This window comes from Herpailurus yagouaroundi, unplaced genomic scaffold, assembly GCF_014898765.1.
Source record: "Herpailurus yagouaroundi ecotype Mexico unplaced genomic scaffold, PumYag 160, whole genome shotgun sequence".
Taxonomy (NCBI): Eukaryota; Metazoa; Chordata; class Mammalia; order Carnivora; family Felidae; genus Herpailurus; species Herpailurus yagouaroundi.
In genome coordinates this window covers 39480914-39506761 of record NW_024412401.1, presented here as the reverse complement: position 1 = coordinate 39506761, position 25848 = coordinate 39480914, and the positions used below count along the sequence as shown (strand labels likewise).

The following is a 25848-nucleotide window of genomic DNA, read 5'->3' as shown; positions in this document are numbered from 1 at the left end:
GAGAAGAGGGAAAGGGTGGGGAGAGGAGTGGGGGGGAGGGGAGGGGAGGGGATGAAGAAAGGGAGAGAGGCAGGAAGGAAGGATTTAGCCTGATATTAGAGTTTGTCATGAGATAAAGCAGACCCTATTCTGTTTATGGTCTGGGTCCCAGTTATACAGATGAGTCCTTATTCTCCAAGCCCTTCCTCCCATCCTGTCCTCTTGCTTGTCTTGTCCCCTCTGCATGGGCTTTCTCTGTGTTCTGGGAATGCTGTTTGCTCCTCCACATCCACTGCCCATCCCTCTCCTCCCTGCTCTGTGCCCTTGGAGGTTGGCTTCTTTGGGGTGCCTCTATGGGTTCCTTTGCTCTGTGACTTCTAGTTTCAGTCCCTAGTGGGAAGCACTAGCAGAATACTAGAAGGCAGAAGAGAATGTCAATGGAGAAGTTACTCCCCTGGCTCCCTTCTGGCCTGGGGGCCACAGTAGGCTGGCTACCCCTCTTTATGGAGAGTCACTGCGGCTGCCCAGGAGTCTTCCACACACATCCCCTCTCTTGAATGTTCCCAAACTACTCTCTCTTCTTGCCCCTCCAGGCCAAGGATAGAAATGGCTCCCTGCTCTGTTGCTGACCCTGGCCTTGGAGATTGTCCTAAACCCTGCTTACCCTGTTATAAATAGCCTCTCCTTCAAATTACCCCCTCCTTCAACTTTCCTTAATTGTTCTGTCTGAATGTGTCACCTGTTTCCTGCCAGGACCTGCCCTACGCAGGCTGCATCTCTACCTCTGAACGTGCTGCCCGGCCCCAGATGCCCCCCAAATCATGCCTCCACTAGCCACCCCTGCCTTGTTTCCCTAGTCAGAGCAGATCTCTGCCTCGCAGAACTCCTGTCCCACTGTGTGTTGTTGTCATGGATCAGAATTTCTTATGTTTGAATATGACCCCCCAGCAAAGTGGAAGCCCCTCAATGGGGAGGAACGTGCCCCACTCACCGAAGCATCCCCAGTGAACAGCAGAGAGCCTGACAGAGGTGCACATACCTGATAAATGTCTACAACCACGTGGTTCCATAACACGATTTGGAGAAAGATATCAGCAAAAAGTCGGGCTGTGCCATACTCCACCTCAAGACCAACAAGGCTACTTTCTACAGCACTACCATAATCCTCACTGTGTGTGCCTCAGGTGACAGGGCACTCCCCTGGGAGAACCATTCTGAGGGGGGAGGACATCATCTGTTACTCAGCTCCAAGCTTCCTCCCACTCTGGTCCTGGCCAGGGCTTAGAAACCATACAGAGCAATTCTGCTCCCTTTCCCACAGGACAGGCCTCTGGGGACATGAGGTGCATGCCACATGGCCCTATAGTCATGGCCCTGTGAGAATTTTCTCATCCAGGCCAACCATCTTCAAACGGTTATGATATTACCATTTGAAGTTATATCCTGGCCACTCACTGTCCAGTCCCTCTCTCCGAGCACATCTTCACTTGACTGCTTTTATTATGGCCTCTTAATAAAGAACACTAGCTGCCAATGTAGCTCTAATAGTTCTACAGGGGCCCACGGAACCCCAAGGCCATTATCTAATTCTCTTCTAAACTCACTCATTCAAGCACTTCGTAATCCCAAGCTCTTTGGGTGATATTTGAGAAGAGAGCGAGGGTACAATGTGAGGGGGCAGGTACCTGTGGCTGCGAAGATGTCAAGGCCACGCTGGGTGGCTGTGCCATGGCAGATGACCAGGAGTCAGAAATCTAGAGCAACCTTAACCCTAGCTTGACCACTAATGGATAGGGTGAGCTCTGACTCGGTTTCCCTCCATGGGAGGATAAGGGATGTGGACCAATGATCTGTGAGGATGTTTCTAGGTCTGACATTGGGCACAATTCTGGTAACTTGTGCAGCCCTCTGCTAGGATTAGTTGCTCCCCCACAGCACGTGAATCCCTGAGAACACGGACTAAGGGGTCCAAGGACTATGACGTAAGGGCATCTAAATGTGTTAAAAGAAACGGTACTCTTTCCTAGAGTACACTGACCTGCCCAGCTGCATTACTGGGGGGAAAAAAAAATCTTATTTTACTCAAGGGAATTGTTACATTAAATTGTCAGAATGGTGGATTTTAATCAGTGCTACCCAAAGTAGGTACTGCTTACCAGTCTACGGTGCACTGGGAACAGAAATGGAGAGTACACATTTAGAAACTTTTCAAGAATTCTGACAATGACATTCCTGTGGTTTCATTTTACACTGATTCCTTTTTTTCCTGCACATATCAAAGGGATCAGCTTGCAACATATAGGAGAAGAAAGTTGGTCCTTTACCATAGATTGATAAGTATTAAATAGTTTTATTGCATTTACTCATTAAGAAAGAAAAAGAGGAGAGAGAGAGAGAGAATGAAGTTCAGCTCTTTATTAGAAATCACCTAGATAATATTAAATGTTCACTGCTTATATTGCACTGCCTTCCTTCCTTCCCTCCTTCCTTTCCTCCTGCCTGCCTTCCTTCCTTTCCTCATTCTTTCTTCCTCCCTCCTCTCCTCCCTCCCTTTTTTTTAAAGTCACAAAGCAAATATCTCTCTGCAAACCTCCACAGGTTTCTCTCTGCACACAGGAGAGCTGATACAGCCAGAATGCTGTGTACCCCCGCCTCGGCCCGTCAGAAGAGGACACATTGCCTGGTGGGCCCCACCCAGGGCACATGACCTTCCCAGCCAGCAAACAAACGGGCCGTGGCGTGAGTGGTCAGAGTTGGCACACGGCTGCTCACAGACATTCTGGGCAGGCAGTCCCGTGACTTAGAAAAGAGGAGGCCGTTGGAGGCTGCCAGCTCTGTCTGCTGATTGTGAAGTATCTGGGACCTGGGGCCCCGCGGCCCCTCCGTACCAGGACAGCTCACCCGCCACAAAGGCCAGCTGCCCTCGGTCCTGACCCAATCAACTCAGCAGTTTTTTCCCAAGGCTTTAGTGAAGCTACCCTGTCTGTCACCTCTGCCCTTCAACTCTGCCTCTTACTGTTCCTTAGGCTTAAAAATACCCTCCTTCAGTGGGAGCGTTAGAGTCATTAGATCTGGATTGGAATCTAAACTCTCCATTTATTTGCTGAGTAACCTTGGCTAAACCGCTATGTCATTCTGAATCCTGGGTTTCCTTCAGCAAAACAGGGCTAAGAGTACCCACCTTCCTGGCACCTGCTGAAGAAACAGGGTTTGAATGAATGAAAGACAGAAAGACAGAAAGAAACAAAGAAAGAAAGAGAGAAAGAAAAATTGGGTGAATAACTTCCAGCTACTCGTGGCCCTTCACCCTCCTCCATGCCCACTCTGCCTGGGCATCCAGCTCAGTAGGGCACACACTGCCTTAATCTCAGAGACTTGCATTTGTGCCTTAGCTGAATGACTCTCCTGACCCATGACCTTGGCCGAGTCATTTCACCCATTAACGTCCTCTCTCTCCCGAGCAGTCAAATGCAAATACTAACCCCTGTCTTGCCTTCTTTGTCAAATTCTGTCAAAGCTCAAATGAGAGCAGAGATGAGAACACATTGTGACCAGGAAGGAACCGGCCACACATCAAGGCTTCTTCCCACCTGGGCCGCTCATGTCTGTGGACCGAGGTGAGAGTCGAGGGCCTGCCTGGTGCCAGCAGGCTGAGCTGACGTGCTTTCTGGCCTGCTGCCAGGCACGACATTCTCCTGCCAGTATCGTCATTCCTTTGCACGTAGGTATTTTGTCTGTGCACGGGAGGCCCTGGCTCTTTTGAGAGAGACCTAAAGAGAAGAGTCAGCAGAAAGCCTGCAGAGGTCGGCAAATGTGCTCGAGCTCTCAGCAAGTCCAGGGTCCTGTGTGCTGGACAGAATGGAAAAGTTCAGCGTGGATCTGGGCAATCAGGAAAGTGGAGGGTGACAGTCTCTCTGGCTTGGAACTAGTTCCTCCGGGTCCCCTACTGAATACAGATCACCCATGGGTTCCCCTTTGGGCTTTTCTTTGGGGTTGCTGGCCAGGGGTGCTAGTGCAAGTGGACGCTGAGTGAGGCCTCAGACGCGAGCTTCCTGTTCCCACCCTCTTCTCAGCAAGAGATGAAGTCCGTCTGCCCCGTGCCCTCCTTTCCCCCCCAACCCAACCTCGGTTGTCCAAACTGTACCTAAGCTCTCCCAGAGATATTCAAGCTGAAAGTCAGGTTTTTTTTTCCTCTTTGATCTCGCTTGGCACTGCCTAAGCACAGCACGCACCATCTTCCGTTACACAAGTCACGACAAATACGCTTACCGAGAGCTAATGGGAGAGACACCGTGAGAGCCCCCTCTCAACCCTCAGAGCAGCCGGACAGAGCAGGTGCTGTTCTTATTCCCATTTCACAGAGGAAGACGTAGCGTCTAAGGGGCCACAAAGTGAGGAAACAGTATCACCAAGACCTGAACCCGGGCCGTCCAACCAAGCTGATCCCCGCTTTGCCAGCTCGGTGTGACAGGATGAATGTTCTGCTGGGAAGGGTGTTCCATACTGGTCTGTCCAGCACGGTAGCTACCAGCCCACGAGGCTGCTGAGTACTTGAAAGGTGGCTAACGGGACTCAGGACAGATTTTAACTTTATTTAGTCTCGGCTAATTTCCCCGTCAACAGTCGCGTGTGGCTGGCGACCGCACGTGGCTAACGCGCTGCACCCCACGGTGCCACGTACATGATGGCAGCTACTGGTACTCGGCCCCACATCACCCAGTTTAGACTCTGTGCCCTTTGAGAAGACCGGGTTGAGCCTTCCTTCTTAGCCCGTGGTGGGGGCTCAGCGAATACCGTCGTGACGGGCCATCCTTGCGTAGCACTCCCATGAGAACTGAGTGAGGGGCTGGCCTCGGTCATGAAACGGCTGTGTGAACTGGAAAATTCCACACCCCCTAGGGGCCTCAGGTGCCTCGCCTACACAATAGGGGACGACTCAGGTGGCAGCCGGGCATCGCCTGCCCCGCAGGCCTTACCTGTGCGGAGAGTCGGGGTCGAAGCAAGTCTTGGTGACGTCGGTGATCTCGGGGTCACAACACTCTCCGCCGTCAAAGTTGAACCGTTCATAGTTGCAGTCCATGTCACACACCCTGTTGTGCTGCTTCTTCACAAAGGCGGGGTGGCGTAGGTGGCGGCAGTCCCCGCCGTCGTGGCCGGTCAGCGTGTGGTTGCACTCGGGGTCGCAGTTCTCATCCCCGATCTTGCTGATGTCACAGTTGGCCAGCACGAGGCGGTGGCGCAGGGAGGAGTTGCTCACCTCCAGCACCTCCAGCTCCCAGGAGATGTTGTAATGCTTGAAGGCCTCGGCCAGCTGCCGGTGCTGGAAGTCAATCTGCTGGCGGCTCACCGTGGGGTTCTCGCGGCTGTCGTCGTAGAGGTTGACCACGCGGTAGCGCACCACCTTGGGCCGGCGGAATCGCGGGAGCTGGTTGTAGCTGGCGATGACCTCTGTGTGGTCACACAACGTCTGCCCGCACAACGGAGGCTCCAGACTCGTGTCCAGCAGGAAGCCGTGGGCACCGCTGTGTTCCACTTGGGGGATGCTGCCATCCTTCATGGGGGACCAGGCGCGCTTCACATTGTCCCAGTTCTCCTGGAGGAGGAGCTGAGGTAGAGGCGTGTGGAGGCCACGGGTTTCCATATCCGACAGTATCTCCCGCTGAGTCCTGGCCACCTTCCACAGACTGAAGCGCTCGATATAGCCCCGATAGTTGTGATTCAGAGCGCTGCCTCCCAGCATGAGCACTTTACACTTCTGGGTCAACGGGCTGAATATGCCGCCCACCTGCTCCCCGGAGGTTGCCACCTGGGCGCCATTCACGTAGAGCTTCATCAGCCGCCCGTTGTAGGTGGCAGCTAGGTGTACCCACTGGCCTGGGAGGTAGCTGCGGTACGCATGGATGGTGGTCCCCTGCCGGGCCCGGTCTGTCTTCAGGGAGAAAAAGTAGCGTGGGTCTCTGTTGCCTTGGTCACTGACGGTGTGAATTCCCACGACCCATCCTCGGTCACGCGAGGTATATGAACATTTGTCATATAGCCCTATGTGGCCCGAAGAGAGAAAGATGAATAAATAAAGGATGGAAGGGGGTGGTGGTGAGTTATTTCTCCCTGATAAAACTTATATCAGGATGTCCTAGACCAGCGGTTTTCAAACTGTGCTCTGCGAGAGCCAGCAGCTACTAACGGAGGCTCTGGGACCACCCTTCGGGCACACTGAGGGCCGGAGGGACGGAGAGGACAGGTGAGCTGGCTTTGGGGGTTGCTCACCACAACCTGTAGCCCAAACAGTTTCACTTGTATTGGTTTTGAGTATGGAACTTACAAGAAAGGTTTCTGTTGTAGAATGGGGAGTTGAGCTAAACAAAATACCAACAGTCATAATAATGGAAATCTGAACACCTTCGATTTTGCAAGACTGTTGTATGGGTAAGGGAACTTTGTGATTAAGATGGCATTTTCAGTGTGGGATGATACAGGAGGCGAGAGGAGGGTCAGCGGTGGTGATAATGCACAGAAGTTGCTCATTTAGAAGGATGGCCCCTACTACGGTCTCCATAACTTTGAGTGCACGTTAACGATTAGCAGTCATCAAAAGGCCAGCGGTGGTGAGCCATCAGGAAAGTTGGCACAGAGAATCAAGGGTCAAGGGCTGCAAAGCTAACGCTTTTAGCTCCTAATAGGAATCCTGGTTAGCCCTGAAACTCATCCCCAAAGGCAGGCATGCTTAATATCTGAGCAAGAAAGCTTTAAAAAACATTTTTTTTTTTTAAAGTTTATTTGTCTATTTTGACCAGGAGAGAGAGCAAATGGGAGGTGCAGAGTGAGAGGGAGGGACAGAATCCCAACCAGTCTCTGCACCGTCAGCACAGACCCTGATGCAGGGCTCAAACTCATGAACCTCGAGATCAGGACCTGAGCCGAAACCCAGAGTCGGACGCCTAACCAACTGAGCCACCCAGGCGCTCCTGAGCTAGAAAGGTTTTTAAAGATCACAATTCCAACTTCTTCACTCGACAGGTGAGGGACTTCAGACCCAGAAAATGAAAGACATTTGTCAGGTTACAGAGTCACTGACAAATTTCCTGAGACCCATTTCAGCTTGCTTTTCTCTGACACTAATGCTAATATTTATAAAAGAATGAAATGAAAAGCACTCTCTTAACATAAAAAGATGTTGGGGACTCCTTCATTAAGTAAAATCTTCCAAGCCTCTACAGCAGGTCAAGCATTGTACTAAGGTCTACACGTGTGCTAATTCATTTCATCCACGTAACACTTTTAAAGTAGTGATGTTAACAGAGGCAGATATGGAAATGGATGGGTTTAAGGTCAACTGACTGGTAAGAGGATCCCAGACCCTGGGATTCACTACCCTGTGCGCTAACTCTACAGGCACCTCTCTCTCCCCCATCAATGCCACCAGGGATCTGGGACACACCAACCTCCTGGGGGTACCACAAGCTGGGTGTTTGGGAAAGTCCCAAGGCTGACGCCTGTAGCTTTACTCTGGGAACCCCAGGAAGTCACTTAGCCGATTCTCTCTGGATCAAAAAGTATCTTTATACTCACCAACCCCTATTCCCCAGCCCTTCTGGAATATACCCAGTGTCCTTGGCACAGACAGGCTGTTGGATGAGGAAGAGGACTTTCTAATTAAGAATGCATTTGAAGTGTGGGATGATGTACGAGGCCAGGTGGGAGGAGAAAGAGAGGGAGACGAGAATGAATAAAAGATGCCCATTTAGAAGGACGGTCCCTACTTTGAGCTGGTGAGTTTCTGCGGTCACCATAACTTTGAGGGTGCATCTGCCATCAGCATGCATCAAACGATCATGGAGAGCTTCCAGTAAAATCAACAGAGGAGGCCCACACAGTCTTTACTCCTCTGTGAGCACTGGGGCCTCAGAACTCATGTCGATCTGTTAGCAGCTGATGTGGATGGCAGTTTGGGCCTGGCATCTAAGTCTCCCTATACCCCTCCACCTACTCCTGTCCAACAGTCCTTCAGGCAATGGCTGGGGGTCTCCTCACAAAGTCAACCTGCTCTCATTGGCTGGGCAACCTTGGGTGAAGCACTGAATAATACCTCCTCTGGGTCTTGGTTCTCTACCTGGTAAAGGAGGGGACTGAATGGAGTCCCCCTCACACACCTGGCCCAAGTCTGCTCTTCTGTGTTTCCAGGTTTCTGAATGGCTAAAACAGAAACCACCTCCTCCTAGAAGCTCTCCGTGATAGCCCTGTAAGGAATGCCCATTCTCTCCTCTGAACTCATTTTGCTTTTAGGCAACTAGACACTTGTCCTCTGGTTCTGGAGTCCCCCTAGACTGGATGCTTCTGGAGAGTGAGGACTCTGGCTGGACCATCTGTATATCGTGCCTAGCACCCTGTACCATGCCTTGCCTACAGCAGGCACTCAGTAAGTGTCTCATGATGGAACACAAGAAGGATTCCTGAAAGACTGGGAGAAGGAAAAAGGACAAGCAGAATCAAAGGCACTGATTTATGTCTCCATGGCTAATGGACAGGGAGAATCAGAAGAAAGTGTGTGTTCTTAGTACCATAGAAAACCCAGGATCTTTGGATTCAGAGTAAGTAATTCTGATGAAAGCAATTCCTAGCCATACATCTGGGGAAAATCACTTCCCTTCTACAGATCGTAATCCTCTTGCCGATATCCCTCTTTAAGCATGCTGTCCTACTTAACAGACACGGTGGAGGCCCCGTCCTTGGCACACGGTAGCTGTCCCAGTGTGAGTTCAGCTTGAAGACGCTGGAGGGTCTAGGACCGATGTCAATGATGACATGTGGGAAACGACTAGAAATAAAATACAGAAGGGCCAAAGAGAGAAGGCACCCCGAAGGCATCTTGGCTGATGTATCAAGAGCTGATAGAATGAAGCCTCGAAAACGTCCAAGTCCTCCTCAAACCCACTGACAAACCCGACTTAGAAATCAGACATCTCATCTCCCGAACTGCTGTCAGGCTGCTGAATGTGAAAACCTGCACTGACCTCTCCAAAACTGAAGCTCTGACTCCAGATTTGGAGTGAGTTACCCAATCTATGGGTTGCCGCTTGCTACAGGGATCAGTGACAGCCACGTTCCCCGGAGCCACCACTCTGGTGTCCCTGGTCCCACCACTGAGCTCACCTTCTCTTGCTCCCCCGGCTAACCCCTCCCCCTTCAACAGGAAATTCTTCTAATGAGAAAATTAACATCTGAAACAGGATCCCTTTTCCCTCTCTCTTTCTCTCTTTCTCTCTTTCTCTCTGCAGGTTTTTTATTATGCCAGGGGCTCTCAGTCCCTGGTTTTCCTGTTGCCTTTGGAAGGCAGCTAGCTGGGTTAGCAAGGTAAAATGTTTACACATCTGTAGGGTGCCCTCCGTTCAGAACCTTCTTGGGGCTTGGGACTCAGGCTCAAGCCACCTCTGTGTGCAGTTGAGAGAGGAGAGGGAAGCAGCGAGAAAGGCCAGACTCTGGGACATGGAGCGGGGAGACTAAGAGGAGGCTTGGCCCCAGGAGGCTGAGAGGAAAGGCAAAGAGAGGCTTTTCAGTGGAACCCAGAGGAAACACATTGAGGGAACTGAGAACCTTGAAGCAGTGGCTTCAGAAGTTCAGAAGGAAATATTTACCTGGAGTATAAGTGGCAAAAGGAAATCACCGAACTTCAACAAGGTGGGGGGTGGGGGGAGTAAAATAGTGATGGGGACTTATTTCTGTATGAAAATAATTTAATCAACAGTAGCCACATTTCAGGGGGCTGGAAGGGAGACACCGCTGTCTCACCAGCCCAGAACCAGGGATCTGGAACCAGAGATCCGGGCTCAGCTTGCCAGATGACAAGTCACACCATCCCCCCCTCTTATGCTGCCGGGCCTCATTTCCCTTCTCTGAAAAAGGAGAAGTTTGGATTAAATGATCCCCACCGACAATTTAAGAGCTCTTTTGTTCACTGCTAGAATGGTTCCTTGTAAGCAGAAGGAGCTCAAAAATAGGTGTTGATCTGAATCTGATGCCTCGTGTCAATCCCAGTCCTTGCATACTCAGGTTCCCTGTCCTCTGTGTATCTCCACAGAGGGACACAGAACAGTGTTCTACGAAGGACACGCGAGCACCTTGCCCACCTTCACCTTGTCCCTCCCCACAGCTGTCCAGGAAGATAGAGACATAGTGAAGGAGACGGGGAGAGGCGTTTCTGAAGTGGCCCCATCTGTGTGCTGCTGGAAGTTGATCCCAGGGGACACATCCCCATGTGACAAGATGAAGGCTACGGGGCAATCCTGCACACAATCTACATCTAATTAGCATAAGCCTGCCTCAAGGCTATAAACGCATAGAAGCAGACACTGAAAGCGTGTAGAGCCCATGAGGTGTCTAGGGCACTCTTACAGATGTGGAGAAGTCCAGCCCCAGACCTGGGAGAGGCTTGCCCTGAGCCTCATAGTAATCACCGGTCCCTCAAACCCTGGTCAGCTGGCCTCTCTAATGTGCTCTTATCTTCCTGCAGCTAGGCTTGCTTTGAAATGGGCTTCTAACCCCCCACCCCCACCCCCAGAAGTTTCCTGCCTACTTATTTTTACTGTCTCTTTTTCTTCTCACCTACCCACTGAGCCTCACCCTGGAGACAAAGAGCATATGTAAAAGAGGCTAGACCAAAGGCAGAAGTCTCCCAAAATCTTGGCCAGGGCTGTACCAGGAGTCCTCTGTACCTGGGGGTCACCCCCTCAGGATCACTTTAATGGCACTGTCCCAGGGCAGCTCTGTCTGACCATTCCATTCCACTCCAGGAACAGACAAATCTTCCTCCCATATATCCATCACATTCCTTCCTGTCTGAAAACTCACCACTTCTGTAATTACTCATCCAGTGTCTGTGTTTCCCATCTGTGGGTCTGTTTGGTTCATTTCAAAGTGCCCAACATTCTGTACAGACCCTGGTGTCTTACAGGTGCTCCGTAGAGTTTGTCATCGCAAACTAAAAACAAAGGAACAGGAGGGACATTTCCCTATTGCTGTGTTCTTTACAAGAGCATAGGACCCTTCCTTTATTTAGAAGTTGCTACGTCCCGTGTGTTCTAGATTAATTCTCTCACTTAACCTTCACAATGAGACTCTCAGCATGGCCCACTTGCCACAGGAAGCCGAGGCTCAGGCTCAGGGAGGGAAGAGGCTCTCCCAAAGCCTGACATCCAGGCCTATAGAATTCCCAGGCCCAGGTGCTTAATCCCGTCACTGCACTGAGCCCAGTGGGCTGTTTGAAGGCACGGACCCCTCCGAAAAGATCTAAGTCCCACAGCACCAACATAAGCAAGTTGGCTTGAACTGCAGGCCAAGAGGCTGCTTTCCAGTCATTCTTCTGCCTAAACAACTGACTGAGGACCAATGGTTCTTTACTACTACGCATCATCTGTTCTCCTTGGCTCACCACACTTCATGGGGACCCAAGATGTGCCTGGGCCTTGTTCAGATGTCCAGAATGCCTTCCAGACCTTGTCTTCAGCACCTGGATTTCTACCGCAGGCTTCCCTACCTGTTGGTTTCTGACCCAGGTCTCCTCCAGCCTCCAGGATCTATACAAAAATGTGTTGTTGTTTTTTTTCAAGGTGGTAGTCATATCCTCAGCTGCCTCCCACCTTCCTTTCTGTTATTGGCTGAATCATGTACCCCCAAAATTCATATGTTGGCATCCTAATTCCCAGTACCTCACAATGTGACCTTATTCGGAGGTTGGGTGTCTACAGAGGTGATCAAGCTAAAATAGGATCCTGGGGGTGGGCCCTGATCCAGTATGACTGGGGTCCTTGTAGGAAGAGAAAACTGGGACACAGACACACACACAGAGGGAAGACCATGAGAAGACACAGGGAAACAATGGCCACCTGTAAGCCAAGGAGAGAGGACTCGAAAGAAACCAATGCTGTAGACACTTTGTGCTCAGACACCAAGCCTCCAGAACTGTGAGAAGATAAATTTCTGGTGCTTAAGCCACCCGGTCCATGAAACTTCGTTATGAGAGCCCCGGCAGACCAGAACGTCATCATTCTACAAGTTTCTGAAGCTCTCCCGCTAAAATTTCTCTACAATCTATCCCATCTCCCACTGCGTCGTGCCCATTGCAGAATCCTCCGCTGGTTAGGATACACTGCCTCAATGTAATCCGTTCCCAGGGCGATCAGAGCAAGGTGTATCAGGAGGAAACAAAGACTGGAGGTATGGTCACGGCGCACAGGGAACATGCCTCTCGGGGAAGGGGTGCTTCCATGTGTCGGCTCGAGTGTACGTAATTGAAGGTCATCGTGCGTGTTGAGCACGTGGGGAGTTGCTTCTGTGCCAAAGTGTCTTATGCTTACAGCCACCTTGTATAACAAGTGCTGTTTACCGCTGAGAAACCTGAGACTCAGAGAGGTGAAGTCACCTGCCTAAGGTCACACAGCACTAAGTGGTAGGAGGAGCTGGAATTAAAGACTCCTAATTGCAAGTTCAGCTCCCCCCACAGATGATTGAGACCTCAGCTATGCCTCCATGCTGTGCTGTCGTTATGGGGTTTTCCCCCCCTAGGATGTTTTCCAGGCATGATTTAAATCAACACAAAATTAGCTCAGATAACGCTGGACTTTCTCACCGTCTACAGAGGACAATTAGCAAAGGATGACAATTATATCAAGTTTACATTATTTGTTTTTCTCTCAGGGGCACCTGGGTGGCTCAGTCAGTTAAGCATCTGACTTCCGCTCAGGTCATGATCTCACAGTTTGTGGGTTTGAGCCCCACGTCGGGCTCTGTGCTGACAGCTCAGAGCCTGGAGCCCGCTTCTAATTCTGTGTCTCCCTCTCTCTCTGCCCCTCCCCTGCTCAGGCTCTGTCTCTCTTTGTCTCTCTAAAATGAATAAATGTTAAAAAAAAATTTCTTAATTTGTTTTTCTCTTATTGGTAGAGTGGACATGGAAGGAGAAGGACACTCTACCTGGGTCATTTTGGCTGGTGACAGAGCAGCATTTTCAAATAATGAGAAGGATGAGGAACTTTTGCTGAAAAGCCTCTAGGTAGCAGGCCTTCTGCTAGGCAAAAAGATCCCACTCGCTGCTTGTCATGATCCCGTGTAGTGGGCTTTCCTGACAGTCCTTTAAGAGACAAGGACACTGAAGCAGAGAGAAGCAATGTGATCTCCCCTCAAGGATCCCAGCGAAAGAGTGGTGGAGTCACAACTAGACCAACTCTAAAGCCAGATGCTTTCCTTCAGTGGGAATAACTCCTGGCCCACAGTCAAGGTTCTTGTGGTCAAGGTCTGCCATTGCTCTGCTGTGGGTCACTGGGAAAGCAGTACCCCCTCTCTAGGCATCCTCACACCCTGCCCTAGGAGGTAGGAGGGTCACATCAGATGACCACAGAGGCCCCTTCTGTCTCAGACTCCCTGTGACTCTGAGATCCCAGGTCCATCAGACATCCCTGCCTTGGTTCCCACTGTGGGAGATGTATAGTCTCAGAGGAAGAAGTCGAGGGAAAGAAGGCAATTTCAGGACCATCCTCTACCAGAGGAACAGAAGCAGAGGTGAGAGGATGTGGGTATGAAAGGGGGAATTTGGGTCAAAAATCTGGGTTTTTTTCAGGAGGCTAAAAAAGTTAAAAGCTAAAGGTTGGAGCCGGTCCCTTTTTGTTTTGTTTTGTTTTGTTTTCCCTTCCATGATTTAATGGCTGGTATTAAAGCCACAGAGGAATGCTTGAGAGAGCAATCCTATGGAAAGCTTTTATCTGTCCAGAGGAGAGTGATTAAAACAGACAGATTTGGGTTAAGTATACCCATGGTCCCTGCACTTGGTTCAGTCGGGGGGGAAGACCACCAAAATGACCCCGGAGGACTCAGCAGCACCAGGCATTCAGAGGAGGGCTGGGACGTCACCGAGGTGGGGACCTGAGGGAGTGCTCCTCAGCATCGCATTCCTCAGGGCTCCCCTTGACTCAGAGGATTGATCGTAGGCTCAGCGGAAGGAGGAGGCTTGAAATAAACCACACCTGGCTGGAGGCTTATCCCAAACTACACTGAGTTCTAGACATCCAGGTCTCCTGGTGTAAGAGAGGCAAAGGTACCAAGAGGAGCCCTCTGAAGGAAATCACAGGGTCAGGACTAGCTCCGATGCCCCGATGTATCGGCCACGCAAGGGAACACGTGGGGCCAGATCTCCCTTTGCAAGACGGCATGGGACAGCGGGAAGAGTGCCCACGGTAGTATCTGTGTCTGCTCCCCACCTGCATTTGTTTTTCCTGCTGCGAACCATTACCTGAGAGCCCTCTCACTCCATGAGTCTGCTTACCTTATTTACTTGCTGTCTGACCTTGGAGGAGTTCAGTTCTCTGAGCCCCAGCTTGCCCATGTATACTCCAGGGATTAAAAAGTCTTATCCTGTATACTTCACAGACCTCTTTTGAGAAAGAAAGGAGACAAATGTATGCATATTTCCTTGTAAACGATTTAAGGCAATCGAGATGTAAGGCAAGGTTCACAAGAGTATACTTGAGGGTTCCTGAAACCCGTAAGTTTTATTAATATGCAGACTCCAGGGTATGCTTGGGATGGCAAAGTGCTCTTGAGGGCTCACGGTGCACCTGTGTCTCCCTCTGGTTCTTGACTCTCTAGTCTGCCTCCTTTGCTCATATGTAAGCAGGCTGTGTGGACATGGAAAGGTCAGGACTTTACGGAGCAATAAATATACATTTAACGCGGGCCCTACCATTCGATAACTATGTGACTTGGGAAAGTCAGGGTACGTCTTTTAGTGTCAGTCTTCTCATGTGTAAAATGGGGTGATACTATCTACCCCTGGCAGTTGTAGGGGGAAGTAATGAGATCATGAACATACCAGAACTTGGCACACGGGCACTGGCATGGTACATGGCTTAAGCACGTGTACTATGAAGTCTTATCTGTCGGAATCCCAGCTGTGCCACTTGTTAGCTACGTAGCCTTGGGCAAAATCCCTTCACCTGCCTGATAAGTTTTCTCAACTGTAAACTGATAAGAACAGTATTTAACGCACAGTGCCATTTTGAGGATTTAGTGAGAGAATGCAAACACTCATTTGCATAGCACATAACACAGGCTACACTTTTTATTGAAAGGAATAAATGTCTGTTCCTTTTCCTCAGAACTGCGACCAGTTTTTCTCCCTTCCTCTGTGCTGTTAAACGTTATCCCTTCCGACACTATTCTCCGAAATAGAAAGGCGTGCTCCTTGCTCTCTCTTTCCCACATTGTCCATGAAATTGGAGCAGACAAACTTTCAGAAAAAGAAAGTGGCGGAGGAAAGGAAGAAAGTGACAGAGAAGATAAAAGAGGCGGAGGAGAAGGAGGAATAGGGAGATAGGGGGATTCGTGCACTTTCGGTCTGCTTGCCTTTAGAGGTTGCCCTACCCAAACCAGACCCCGGCAGACTAAGTGGTCCTGATGCTGGAGCCGCCCTGGAGAAGAGAGCGCACTCTGGGTCATCTTGATGAAGATCTACAAGCTTTTCCCGCTCACTCACCAAACCTCAGAGACTAGGATGCCACATTCCAGACAATTCTCAAGGACCATTCCGTCCTGCTCTCCACATTCTTCAAGCTCTTAGCTTTCATCATTCATGGAATCGTGCATAGTCAGGGCTGGAGGCTCCTTCAAAGTTAATTATATCATCCATTTCACACCTAACTTCCTGCTTGAATCACCCGTGCAGCATCCTGACAAGTGACTGTACACAATTCAGAATTAGAGAACCCCGTGCCGTGTGAAGAAGGCTTCTGCCCCTTTGGGCATTTCTCGGTGTTCTCCTTCAGTGAACCCAAATCACCTCCCTTTTTTTTTTTTTTTTTTTTTTTTTTTTTGCCATCCAGTGGATCAGATGGCCAGGACCTGATCTCCAGGGATCTGTGCCCTCTATCCCAGGACAGCCGGGAAGATGTCTGAGTCTCTTGATTGTGTTATCCCTGGCTCTTTTATTCCCCAAGTTAACATCCCCAAGCCCTGCCTAATGTATCTACTCACCCAATCACCAATTCATCCAGCACATCTTCACGAGACATCTACTGTATCAGGTCCTACCTGGACATTCGGGGTGGAGAGCATGACCAGACACAGCCTGTACCCTCTCACAAGAGACCAGCTCTTCCCTAGTGCTAGTGCCTCTGTTGATGCCATGTGGATATACCAGAAATTACTAATATGCAGTTAGCAATACCTATTACTATCATACCTGCCTCCTTACGTTATCCCTCAGATCACTACTCTGATTTGTTCTAATGCCACTCAGAGCCGCGCAAACCTACTGAGAAATAAAGAGAGCCACCATTTATGACGTGCCATGTACCAGGACAAGAATGTTATGGGCATCATCTCGTTGAATTATTACAACTAGTCTATAAGGTCTCTTGGTCCCATTTTATGCATGAGGAAACCGAGACTCAGTTTCCTTGACTTAGCAAAGGTCTGTTGACTTGTAATAACATAAACAAGATTAGAAACCAGCTCCCTGACTCCAAAGTCAAGTGCTTAACCCATGTCTCATCCTTTCTGTGAATAAATATAAGCAACGATTATTTTAAAATTAGTTGAATATTTATTTCTTCATATTTTTTTAGCGCTTCCTTATATTGATTATACACTCTGTTGGTTATAACGATACAGGAAGCATTCTTAAATTTTCCTGAAGTTTTAAAGTGTACGAAAAGAGTCTTAATTATTTCATTTGCTTTTCCCAGAACTCTATAAGGGGAGAAAAATAGAAACGTATGATTCTGTTTGTGCAAATGGGGCAAGTGAGCCTCTGAGAGGGTAAGAGACTACGTTTGTTCACCACTCTGCATCTAGAGCCTTCTATAGAATACCTAGAATATAAGCACTCAGTAAACATTTGTTGAATGAGTGAATAAATGAGCAAATGAAAGAAATATGCCCACGGCTTGTAAGGAAACCCAATTTGAGGAGATTTTGAAGTTTCAAGCCATCTTTAGAGTACTGGAACAAGAGCCCTGATGTGGAGGCAGGAGTGGCATCTTTGCAACCTGAGTAAGCCTCTTCTACTTCTTGGCCCTCAATTTCTCCATCTGTATAATGGGGGCTTCCATCCACGGTCACTAGGTTTGGTGGTTGTGTAAAATGCAAAAAGGAACGGGAATGCAATGCAATGTGTAAAATGCAAAATGCAACAAGGAATCGGTAAAAAAAGTGTAAGTTAGCCGTGTGCTGGCATAACTAAGCTGTGTGATGCAGCCAATCACACCCCTTCTCTGGTCCACTTTTCTCATTGCTGAAAAGAGAGGACTGTAGTGGAATAACTTCTAGGGAGTCTGTGGAAACTGCAGGGATAAGATTTCTAAGTTGGGAGTCATAAGCCGTGAACTTTTGCCCTGCTTTGCCACTAATGTACTATTATTGATCTTGGGCAAATTCCTTTTCATTCAGGGTCACATCATGACTTTCCTGGGCCCTGGGCACTTTTCCCTTCCTCCATAAATATATATAATTATATTTTATGATTGCATTGGCATAAAGATATATACAGTCAAGAGGCTGGATCCATCATTACATAATACGTGTTATTATATAGATGATTTTCTTCTGATTTTAAAAGATATCAAGCCATTTTTATTGGCCCCTAAAAGTACCTTGCACTTCGGGTACCACACTGGCTGTGCCTAATAGATAAGTTGGCCTTGGCTCCATGTCTGGACCTGACATCCTCATCTACAAAATAGCACCGGGAGGGTCACTGAGCACCTCTAGCTTAACCCAAAGAGCTGAGAGGGATGGAGAAGGTTCCCACGTGGGTGAGCCAAGTGATGTAAATTTCGTAACTGACGCAGACCCACGGCAAGTTATGTAAAAACGCACCCCAGACAGTGTGGGCTGAGCTCTGGAAACAAAAGCTCCTCTTTCGGGTGAGCCTGCCATCACCTCATCCTGGCCCACACAGCCAGGGGTGAGCCTTTCAGGGAGAGTGATGGCAAAATGAGATAAGAAAGGGACGCGGCCAGACAGGCAGATTCCCACTCTGCTGTGCACGGCTGGTGCCATCCAGAATTACTCTTCTGTGCAGGGAGAGTGGTGATGCCTGATGTTCCCCGAGCCCTCACTGTCTGCCAGGCGCTGTGGGAAGCTGGGTGGATTAGTGCAGGCAGGCGACACAACAATCCAAGCAGGGAGGCAATATTATTATCTCCATTTTACAGATGAGGAAACTGAGGCTCAGAGAAGCACAGATAACTTGCCCAAGCCTGAGTAACTGGCTGGCAAGTCACACAGGTGGGATTCGAGCCTAGGTAATCAGACTCGAGAGTCCCTGTTCCTAACTTCTAAATTATGCTTCCCAGCTGGGAGAAAACAGACTGAGCGAGGACAAGGAGTTCTTAATTATCCACAAATAAAGTATAAAGTATAATAAAGCATAATATATAATCCACCTCTAGTAGAGGTGCAAGCAAAGAGAATTTAGCAGAAGGAGTGCTCGATTCGGATGAGAAAAAAAGGCTCAGGGAAGTTTTCCTAGATAAGTGACACAGAGACAGCCCCGCATAAGGAATGGGGACTGGGTGAGGGAGGCTGGGCAAAGACCTCCCAGCCGAAGGGGAAACATGAGGCAAGGCTAGGTGTTGTGCTGTCACTGGAAGAGGGCTCTGGACATGGGGAAAGACCTTGGCTTTTTTTTTTTTTTAAGTTTATTTATTTATTTTGAGAGCGAGCAAGAGCAGGGGAGGGACAGAAAGAGAGGGAGAAAGAGAAAATCCCAAGCAGGCTCTGCCCCATGCGGGACTCAAACTCATGAATGTGAGATCATAACCTGAGCCAAAATCAAGAGTCTGACGCTCAGCTGACTGGGCCACCCAGGCGCCCCAAGACCTCTGCTTTTGGTGGAATTGAGGGTGCACAGCATAGCAGAGGGAGATGAAATTGCAAGGGCTGCCTGAGACCATGGTGCCAAGGGCTGTGAATGGCACGCCAAGAGATGTGAAGTCTGTTCCACAGACAACAGGGAATCTTTGGTGGTTTTGAGGAAGAGAGTCCATGGGTGGGGATTCGGGAGGTCATTAGCTCAGGGTTTCATTGTATTCTTATCAATAGGGTCACATTGCTGAAATAGCCAGGTCTGTGTCTGAGGACTCCCTGTCCAGTGCTCATGGGGCAATCTGGAGTCGTTCCTACTGAAGACTTAAAAAGGAAAGCATGGAGTATAAACAACCTTTTGAAGAGAGAGGGCTGACAGACTTTTCTGATATTAATTTTCTACTGTCTTAATATATACCATAAAATCATGAATTATGATTCAACCCACAGGGCCTCGCTAAGGCTCTAGAATGATAAATGGTAGAGATCCCCGGGACTTCAGAATTTTAGTTTTGTTCCACTAGGAGGAGGATGATCTAGTTCAGCATTGGGTTTGGTCTCTGAATGATGTTGACCAATTATTATCTACCTTCCGGGGGTTGGTTTCCCCACCTACTCAACTGGGAGAGGGTACAGAGTTATCGTGAAGCTTCTCTTCGGCTCAGATAGCCTACTACATAAGTTCTTGAGGTGCAGGTCTTGTAACTCCCTTGACTTTGTGCTCTTGAGTGCTTAGCCTCGGACCTGATACATGGTTGACCCAATAAACATCACTAAATGCATGAAATGAATTGAGCTCTTAACTCAATGTTGCCATGGAATATTTAGGGGATTTTAAATGGAAAGTTTGGAGATGGTCACAAAACCATTTTGGCTTTTTTTTTTTTTTTTTTTTTTACACACAAAAAAGCATAAAACAAAGCAGATCAGTAACCCAGACAGGCCAGTATTTCCTCCCTGGCTGTAAAAGATGCTGAGGAACTTAAAGAGTCTGGAACAGAGCAGACTGATGGGGAGGAGGCAAAGGACACTGAAACGTCAAGGAGAAAACCAAATGTGAAAAAGTGTGGAGGTAGGGATACGTGTTCTAGGAACACGTTCTCTTTAATAAAAAAAAAAAAAAATCCATGTAAGACAATGGTTCTCAAACAGCAGATATCTTGCCCCCCACAGGGCATTTAGTAATGCTTATGCAGACATTTCTGATCATCACAACTGGGGGTGGGGGTCGCTACTGCATCTAGTGGGTCAAGGCTAAACATTCTACAATGCTAAATATCCTGCAACCAACAATTTTCCATTCCAAAACATCAACCATGCTGAGTTTGAAAAACTGAGATACAAGCAACTAGGAAAAGTTATGGTAAGCAACAGTATTCAGGGAGGAAGCTGAATGTGGGGCTAAGAAATTTAGACCTGGTCTGGAAAGCTGACTCCAAGGACTGATTCTACCATGTACTTGCTGTGTGACCTTGGGCAAGTCATTTAAACTTCCCGTACCTCAGTTCTCTCAGCTGGAGACCAGGGATTGCAATAGTACCTATTTCAGAGGGTCATTCTAAGGATTAAAGACTTAATAGATGCAAAGTGTTCAGAATAGTGCCTACCACATAGTATGTGTTCAATATGTTAGCTATTACCTTTTACTATGCATAGGTAATAGGGAACTATAGTAGTTTCAAGTTCAAGAGAGAGGCAAGAGAGCCCCTTCAGTCACTGATAATCCTGATACTCCCTGAAAAATGACCTAGAGCTGCATGACCATGTGACTATTAGATCCACCCACTTACTAAGCCTTCTGCTTCAGATGACACTACAGGTTAGATGTGTCTGAGTTCGTCTTGCTGTTTGCAAGCACTTCCTGTCTGGGCTCTGTTTTCCAGATAGCCCACAAGGCCTGGGCCAGCATCTGACTGCCTCCCAGTCCAGACTCCTCATGGTTTTAATGAATAAGTGGAAGGAGACAGAGGAAGCCAGACATGAAGACAGATGGAAAGATGGAAAGGCAGAAAGCCTTCCACGAAAGCTGCTGCCAGTGACACATACTGTTCACAGGGATTCCAAGGACAGAGTTGGGGACATATTTTAGAGGTTTGTGTAAGCTACTGATACTGTTCTCTTGGAGCCCTTGTTTGTAAACAGATATTTCTGCTGACACTGGGCTTTGTAAGGGCGGCGGACAGAGTAGGGTGGGGGTGGTGTTGGAGAAAAAGGCAGGTTGTGTCCGAGAGCCTTAGACCATGTGTTTGTTGTTGAGAATACAAAGACCTTACTGTATTAAATGAAAATGCTTGTTTTACAAGGCGAGTGGGAATATGATAGGTACATGTCGAAAATGCTTCGGAAACTGAAACAACCCCATGCCACGACGGCTTCCTGCTACATCATGCATCCAGGGGCACACACAGAGCATGAAGGCTCAGAATCACTATACAAGGGTTTCGGGGGTTCTGGGCAAAGAGAGTCCCAAGAGTTAAGTGACTGGCAGCTCCCTTCTCTGTTCCCTTTATGAAGCCTGCCCTTTCCCAAAGATCCCTGCCTCTATTTCACATTCTCTATTGGTTTTCCACCACCTGCTGACCTAAGAATGGCAGCTGTTATTGATCTAAAATATTAGTGTTGATAAAGGAACCTCCAGTAGTCTAGACTCAGATTTGGAGCACTACTGGGAATACTTATAATTATATAACTATGCAAGCAGAGCAGCTGAATTTTTTCAAAATAGTTTTCAACTTCTAAAGTGGGGTTTTCAAATTGTTGTCTAGTAGAAGCATAGGGCTCAGTGGAGGTGTCTTGGGATTTTTTTCAAGGACTGAGAGTGGCATAAGAATAAGAACTGGAGTCTTCTAACACTTGCCCCACCCCTAGCACACAGCCTGGTAAATGGCAGATGGCATGGATGAAGGGGTAGATGGATGAAGATATGAATTGATGGAAGGGTAGAGAGAAGAGAAGGATGGCTGGCTGGCTGGCTGGCTGGATGGTTGGTTGGGTGGATGGGGATGGATACATGGATGCATGACTGGGAGGGAGCAAAGGAGGGAGGAACGGAGATGGGTGGATGGATGCAAGGATGCATGGATAGAAGGGTGGATGGAAATCTGGATTCATAGATTCATGGGTAAACTCCATAGTGAATAATTATGATCAGGACCACCTCAGGCTACATTTGAAGTGAACTTGCCTATTTTAAAACTCAGAGAAACTCAGACCAGAGTTTGAATAAACAAAGTTGTAGATTATATTTCTAAGGAATAAACTAACTTCTCCTCAGAGGAAAAATAGCCCTAATTTCTATTTACTCCAACAAGGGTACAGATGAAGGAAAGTGCAATTCCTCAGTCTGATATGACAACTCAACATCAACATTCTCATTTTCAAAGATCTCCTAGAGTGTTCAGATTTTAGAGCTGGGTACAGGCTTCAGGAAATGCCCTCGTATGCCCCCTGCTTTTAGGCATTTAAGTCACCATTTGGGGGCCAGAGAACCCTTTAATAAACTGATGACAACTCCCCCCAGAAAAATGTGTACACCTTCAATTTTTACAGAAAATTTCTCAGGTTCACAAAACTATTCAAGTCGTCCTGGAGGGTACAAGAAAACCCTGCTTCTCTGTTGATCTAAAATGTTAGTGCTATTAAGGTATTTTAGTTGGTAATGGTATTCATAAGGAAATGAATGGTAATGATATTAACCAAAATACTATGTTATTAGTAAAATACTATCATCCATAATCAATGTAAACCTTGCTCATGGTACAAATGAGATTCTTGGCTTCATGCCATTCATTCTCCACATCGAAGTGAGAGTGATCACCAGATCCTGTAACTTCCTTGTTTGAAACTGCATTAACTTCCTAGTTCATCTGGATTAGAAGGTCATGGCTCCATGACCTGTACTACCTTCAGCCAAGGGCACTCGTCTCCCAGGGGCTTGCACACCTGCTCCCTCAGCATCCTCCACTTACCCTGCCTCATGCTCTGTATGCTAGCTATGTTCTCTCTTTCCTTATGGAACACTCTTCATTTGTCTTCATATAGTTTATTCCTTCTCATCTGTCATTCAAGCCTCAGCCTGACCACCTAAACCAAAGTCCCTCCACTCCAGTCTTCTCTAATGACCCACTTTTAACACTCCTTGCCATTAATATACAAGTCCTTACAACTGCTGACTCATTTATTATCTTTCTCTTCCCAGAAAAAAATATAAGTCCATGAGGGCAAGGACCTGCTCTATCTTGCTCAATGCCACCTCTCTAATAGTGCCAGGCACATATTCCATATTTGTTGACTATGTGGAGATACACGGAGGTTTTCTGGAAGTTTGGGTGTTATCACTACCAAAGGTGTGGGACCCTGGGCAAATCTCACCCCCTCTTTGGGCTTCAGACTTTTCAGGTGTAAAAGGATAGTTTGGGTCCTATCCAACTTCAGGATTCAATGATCTAAAACCTGCGTGACCAAGCTCAAGAGAGCCGAGCTCAAATCCCAACACAATATGGCAGGACAGAAGGAATGGTCAGGAAAATTGGGCTCTGATGCTCCTCTGCTCCAATTTGGGATGGAACTTGGGATCATTTTCTTGCCTCATCTGGACATCTGAGTCTTCATCTCTGAACTGAAGAGACTGGCCCAGATGTGTTGCAAATTCACATCATTTTTTTCATCCAGAAATCTCCCCATAAATATTTGTTGAACTTCTGCCATGGGCCAGGCCCTGAGAAGATGCCCTGAGCACAGCAAACATGCTTCTGCCATCATCCTGCTCCCCTATCTGCTGGGAGGTCTCTGAGGCACAGGTGAGGGTTGCTGGAGGAACATGGGCTCATCCCACACAATTACACCTGGTTCTTCAGCAGCTCTCTCCAGGGATGGGCCTGGAGAAGACGACAGAAAACCATGGGGGAAAGAATTTAAAGCTAACAGAATGGTACACTGGCTCAGCCGACAGAAAGGAGGCAGAGTGATAGGGAAGGGTGGTAAAAACACACACAGGTAACTGGTCAGCTCAGAGAATTGAAGGAATATCTAATGGCTGGTCCATTCATGTTTGCCTTCACTGCTTGGCCCTGACTAGGGCCCACGTTGTCATTTCTCAAAGTGCCTTGCCTCCACAGCACCCACTTCCAGTCACCCTGTCTTCTTTCTTATTTGGAGCCATCTCCAATTTATTTAGCAAAGTTTTTTGAACACCGATGGGCAGGGCCAGCTCTGTGCTAAAGCAAGGAACAACCAGAGATGAAGACAGACGAGGTCTCTGCCCCTAAGGAGCTTGGAGACAAGTGGGGAGAGGCAGACATGTACAAAGGCAAACACAACAGAGTGATAAATGTGATGAGGGGTGGATATAAGGGGCTGCTGGACTTGATTCGGATGGTGATGGATGGAATTGTCTAATCATTTCCTAGTGTCATGCTCCTAAAAGCTACTCTGGGCCAATGTCCTCAGCTGAGACATGAATCAAAAAGTGTTTATTGTTCTAACTTGATTTATGGCTCTACATTTAAAATGGCATGCATGATATATCCACATGCAAGGCAGAGCACACACTCCATATACATATGCATGCCATCTACTTCATGAACAAGTCCCTGACCCTTCCAGGTGGAAGGGGCCTCTTATGCCGCTGAAAGCTCAAACCACTTTCTAGCCCTGTAATAAACACGGGTGTTCAAGAACACAGTGTTTCTGCCTCTCTGCTTCCCCAGGACTATATTAATTGCTTCGTTATAGCAGTTACCATGATGTCATGTATCTGTTTACCAGTCTGCTTCCGCTGCTAGCACTGGGAGCTCCTCAAGGGATGGAACTGTGCCCTGTGCTTCTTTTCAGTCGCCACTTCCTAGTTCAATGTATAAAACACAGAGACTAAAAGTTGCTCGATAAGCATCTATTAAGTGGGTGGATGGATGGATGGATGGATGGATGAATGGATGGATAGATGGATGGATGGGTAGGTGGGTGGATGGATGAATGGAGAGATGGAAGGGAGGAAGATTTACTTCTAATAAACTTCCATTTCCTACTGAGCATCACAGAATGCCTAGGACAGAGGTTTGGCACACAAGAAGTGCTTAGGAAAAGTTACCAAACAGCTATATGGTGTTTCCTAATAAGCTCACTAATGTGAACTCACAGATATAACTGCCATATCCCTCCCCTCCTCCACGCCACCACTCTCTCAAAGGAAAACAAAGTGATCCAGTGAAATGAGCTCTGATTTGGAAGTCAAGAGATTTGAGTTCTAGTTTCGATTTTGCTGCCGATTTGCTGCTTAATATTAATCAACTCAGCTTAATTTAATAAATTAACTTGCCCGGACCTCAGTTTCTCTACCTGTATTCTGAGCATATTTAACAAAGCAGAGCCTAACATCATCGGGAAAGGGATGAACCAGATATGGTATTTTGTTTGTTTTTAGTGGATCAGATCTAATCAGCCCAATGGGGGCTGTTCCGTAAAGGAGTCATCCTGAGAGCTTAGTACTGTCTCTATAGGGGCTTAATCAGCTCCAGTGAGAACACACCATGAATCACCCTTGCCACACCAGGGTCATTCTTCTACTGGGAACCCCATAGTTCGGCTCAGAATGCATCAGGCCCCTCCTCAGAGGGTGACCTCCGTTGAGCATAGGTGGGGGAAGGATTCTAAACTATGAGTCCCAAACAAGGAGTTCAGAAAAGTTTTTGGCAGAGAGCGGCCTTGAAATAAGTGTCTATTTCCCAGTAGACTACTTATAGGTAAGAAATGCTCTCATGGATGCCAATGGTCTTTGGGTCAAAAGTCACCTGCAAATAAAATATATTGTGCATACTAAAGAGATTTCTCAGCCAATGTCTTTGAAATCTTATAATATTAATTCAGATTCTTCTTCCATCTCCCCCTCCCTCCATTCCTTCCCTTTTCATTCTATAACCAATCGCTAAATGTTTGCACCACTGGAGGCACCATCTTCCATTCATTTCTTCCTTCCTTCCTTCCTTCCTTCCTTCCTTCCTTCCTTCCTTCCTTCCTTCCTTC

The 25848-nt window shown here is 47.9% G+C and overlaps 1 protein-coding gene across 1 annotated transcript in view; it reads right to left on the bottom strand.

Annotated features, from left to right (window-relative positions):
• PAPPA (pappalysin 1) overlaps positions 1–25848 on the bottom strand; it is a gene marked incomplete at its 5' end in the record, with an annotated part of 243324 nt that overhangs the window by 204984 nt on the left and 12492 nt on the right. The window contains one exon of the mRNA XM_040481178.1: positions 4956–6018. Within this exon, the coding sequence (XP_040337112.1) occupies positions 4956–6018 (1063 nt within the window). The remainder of the gene's footprint in view (positions 1–4955; positions 6019–25848) is intronic.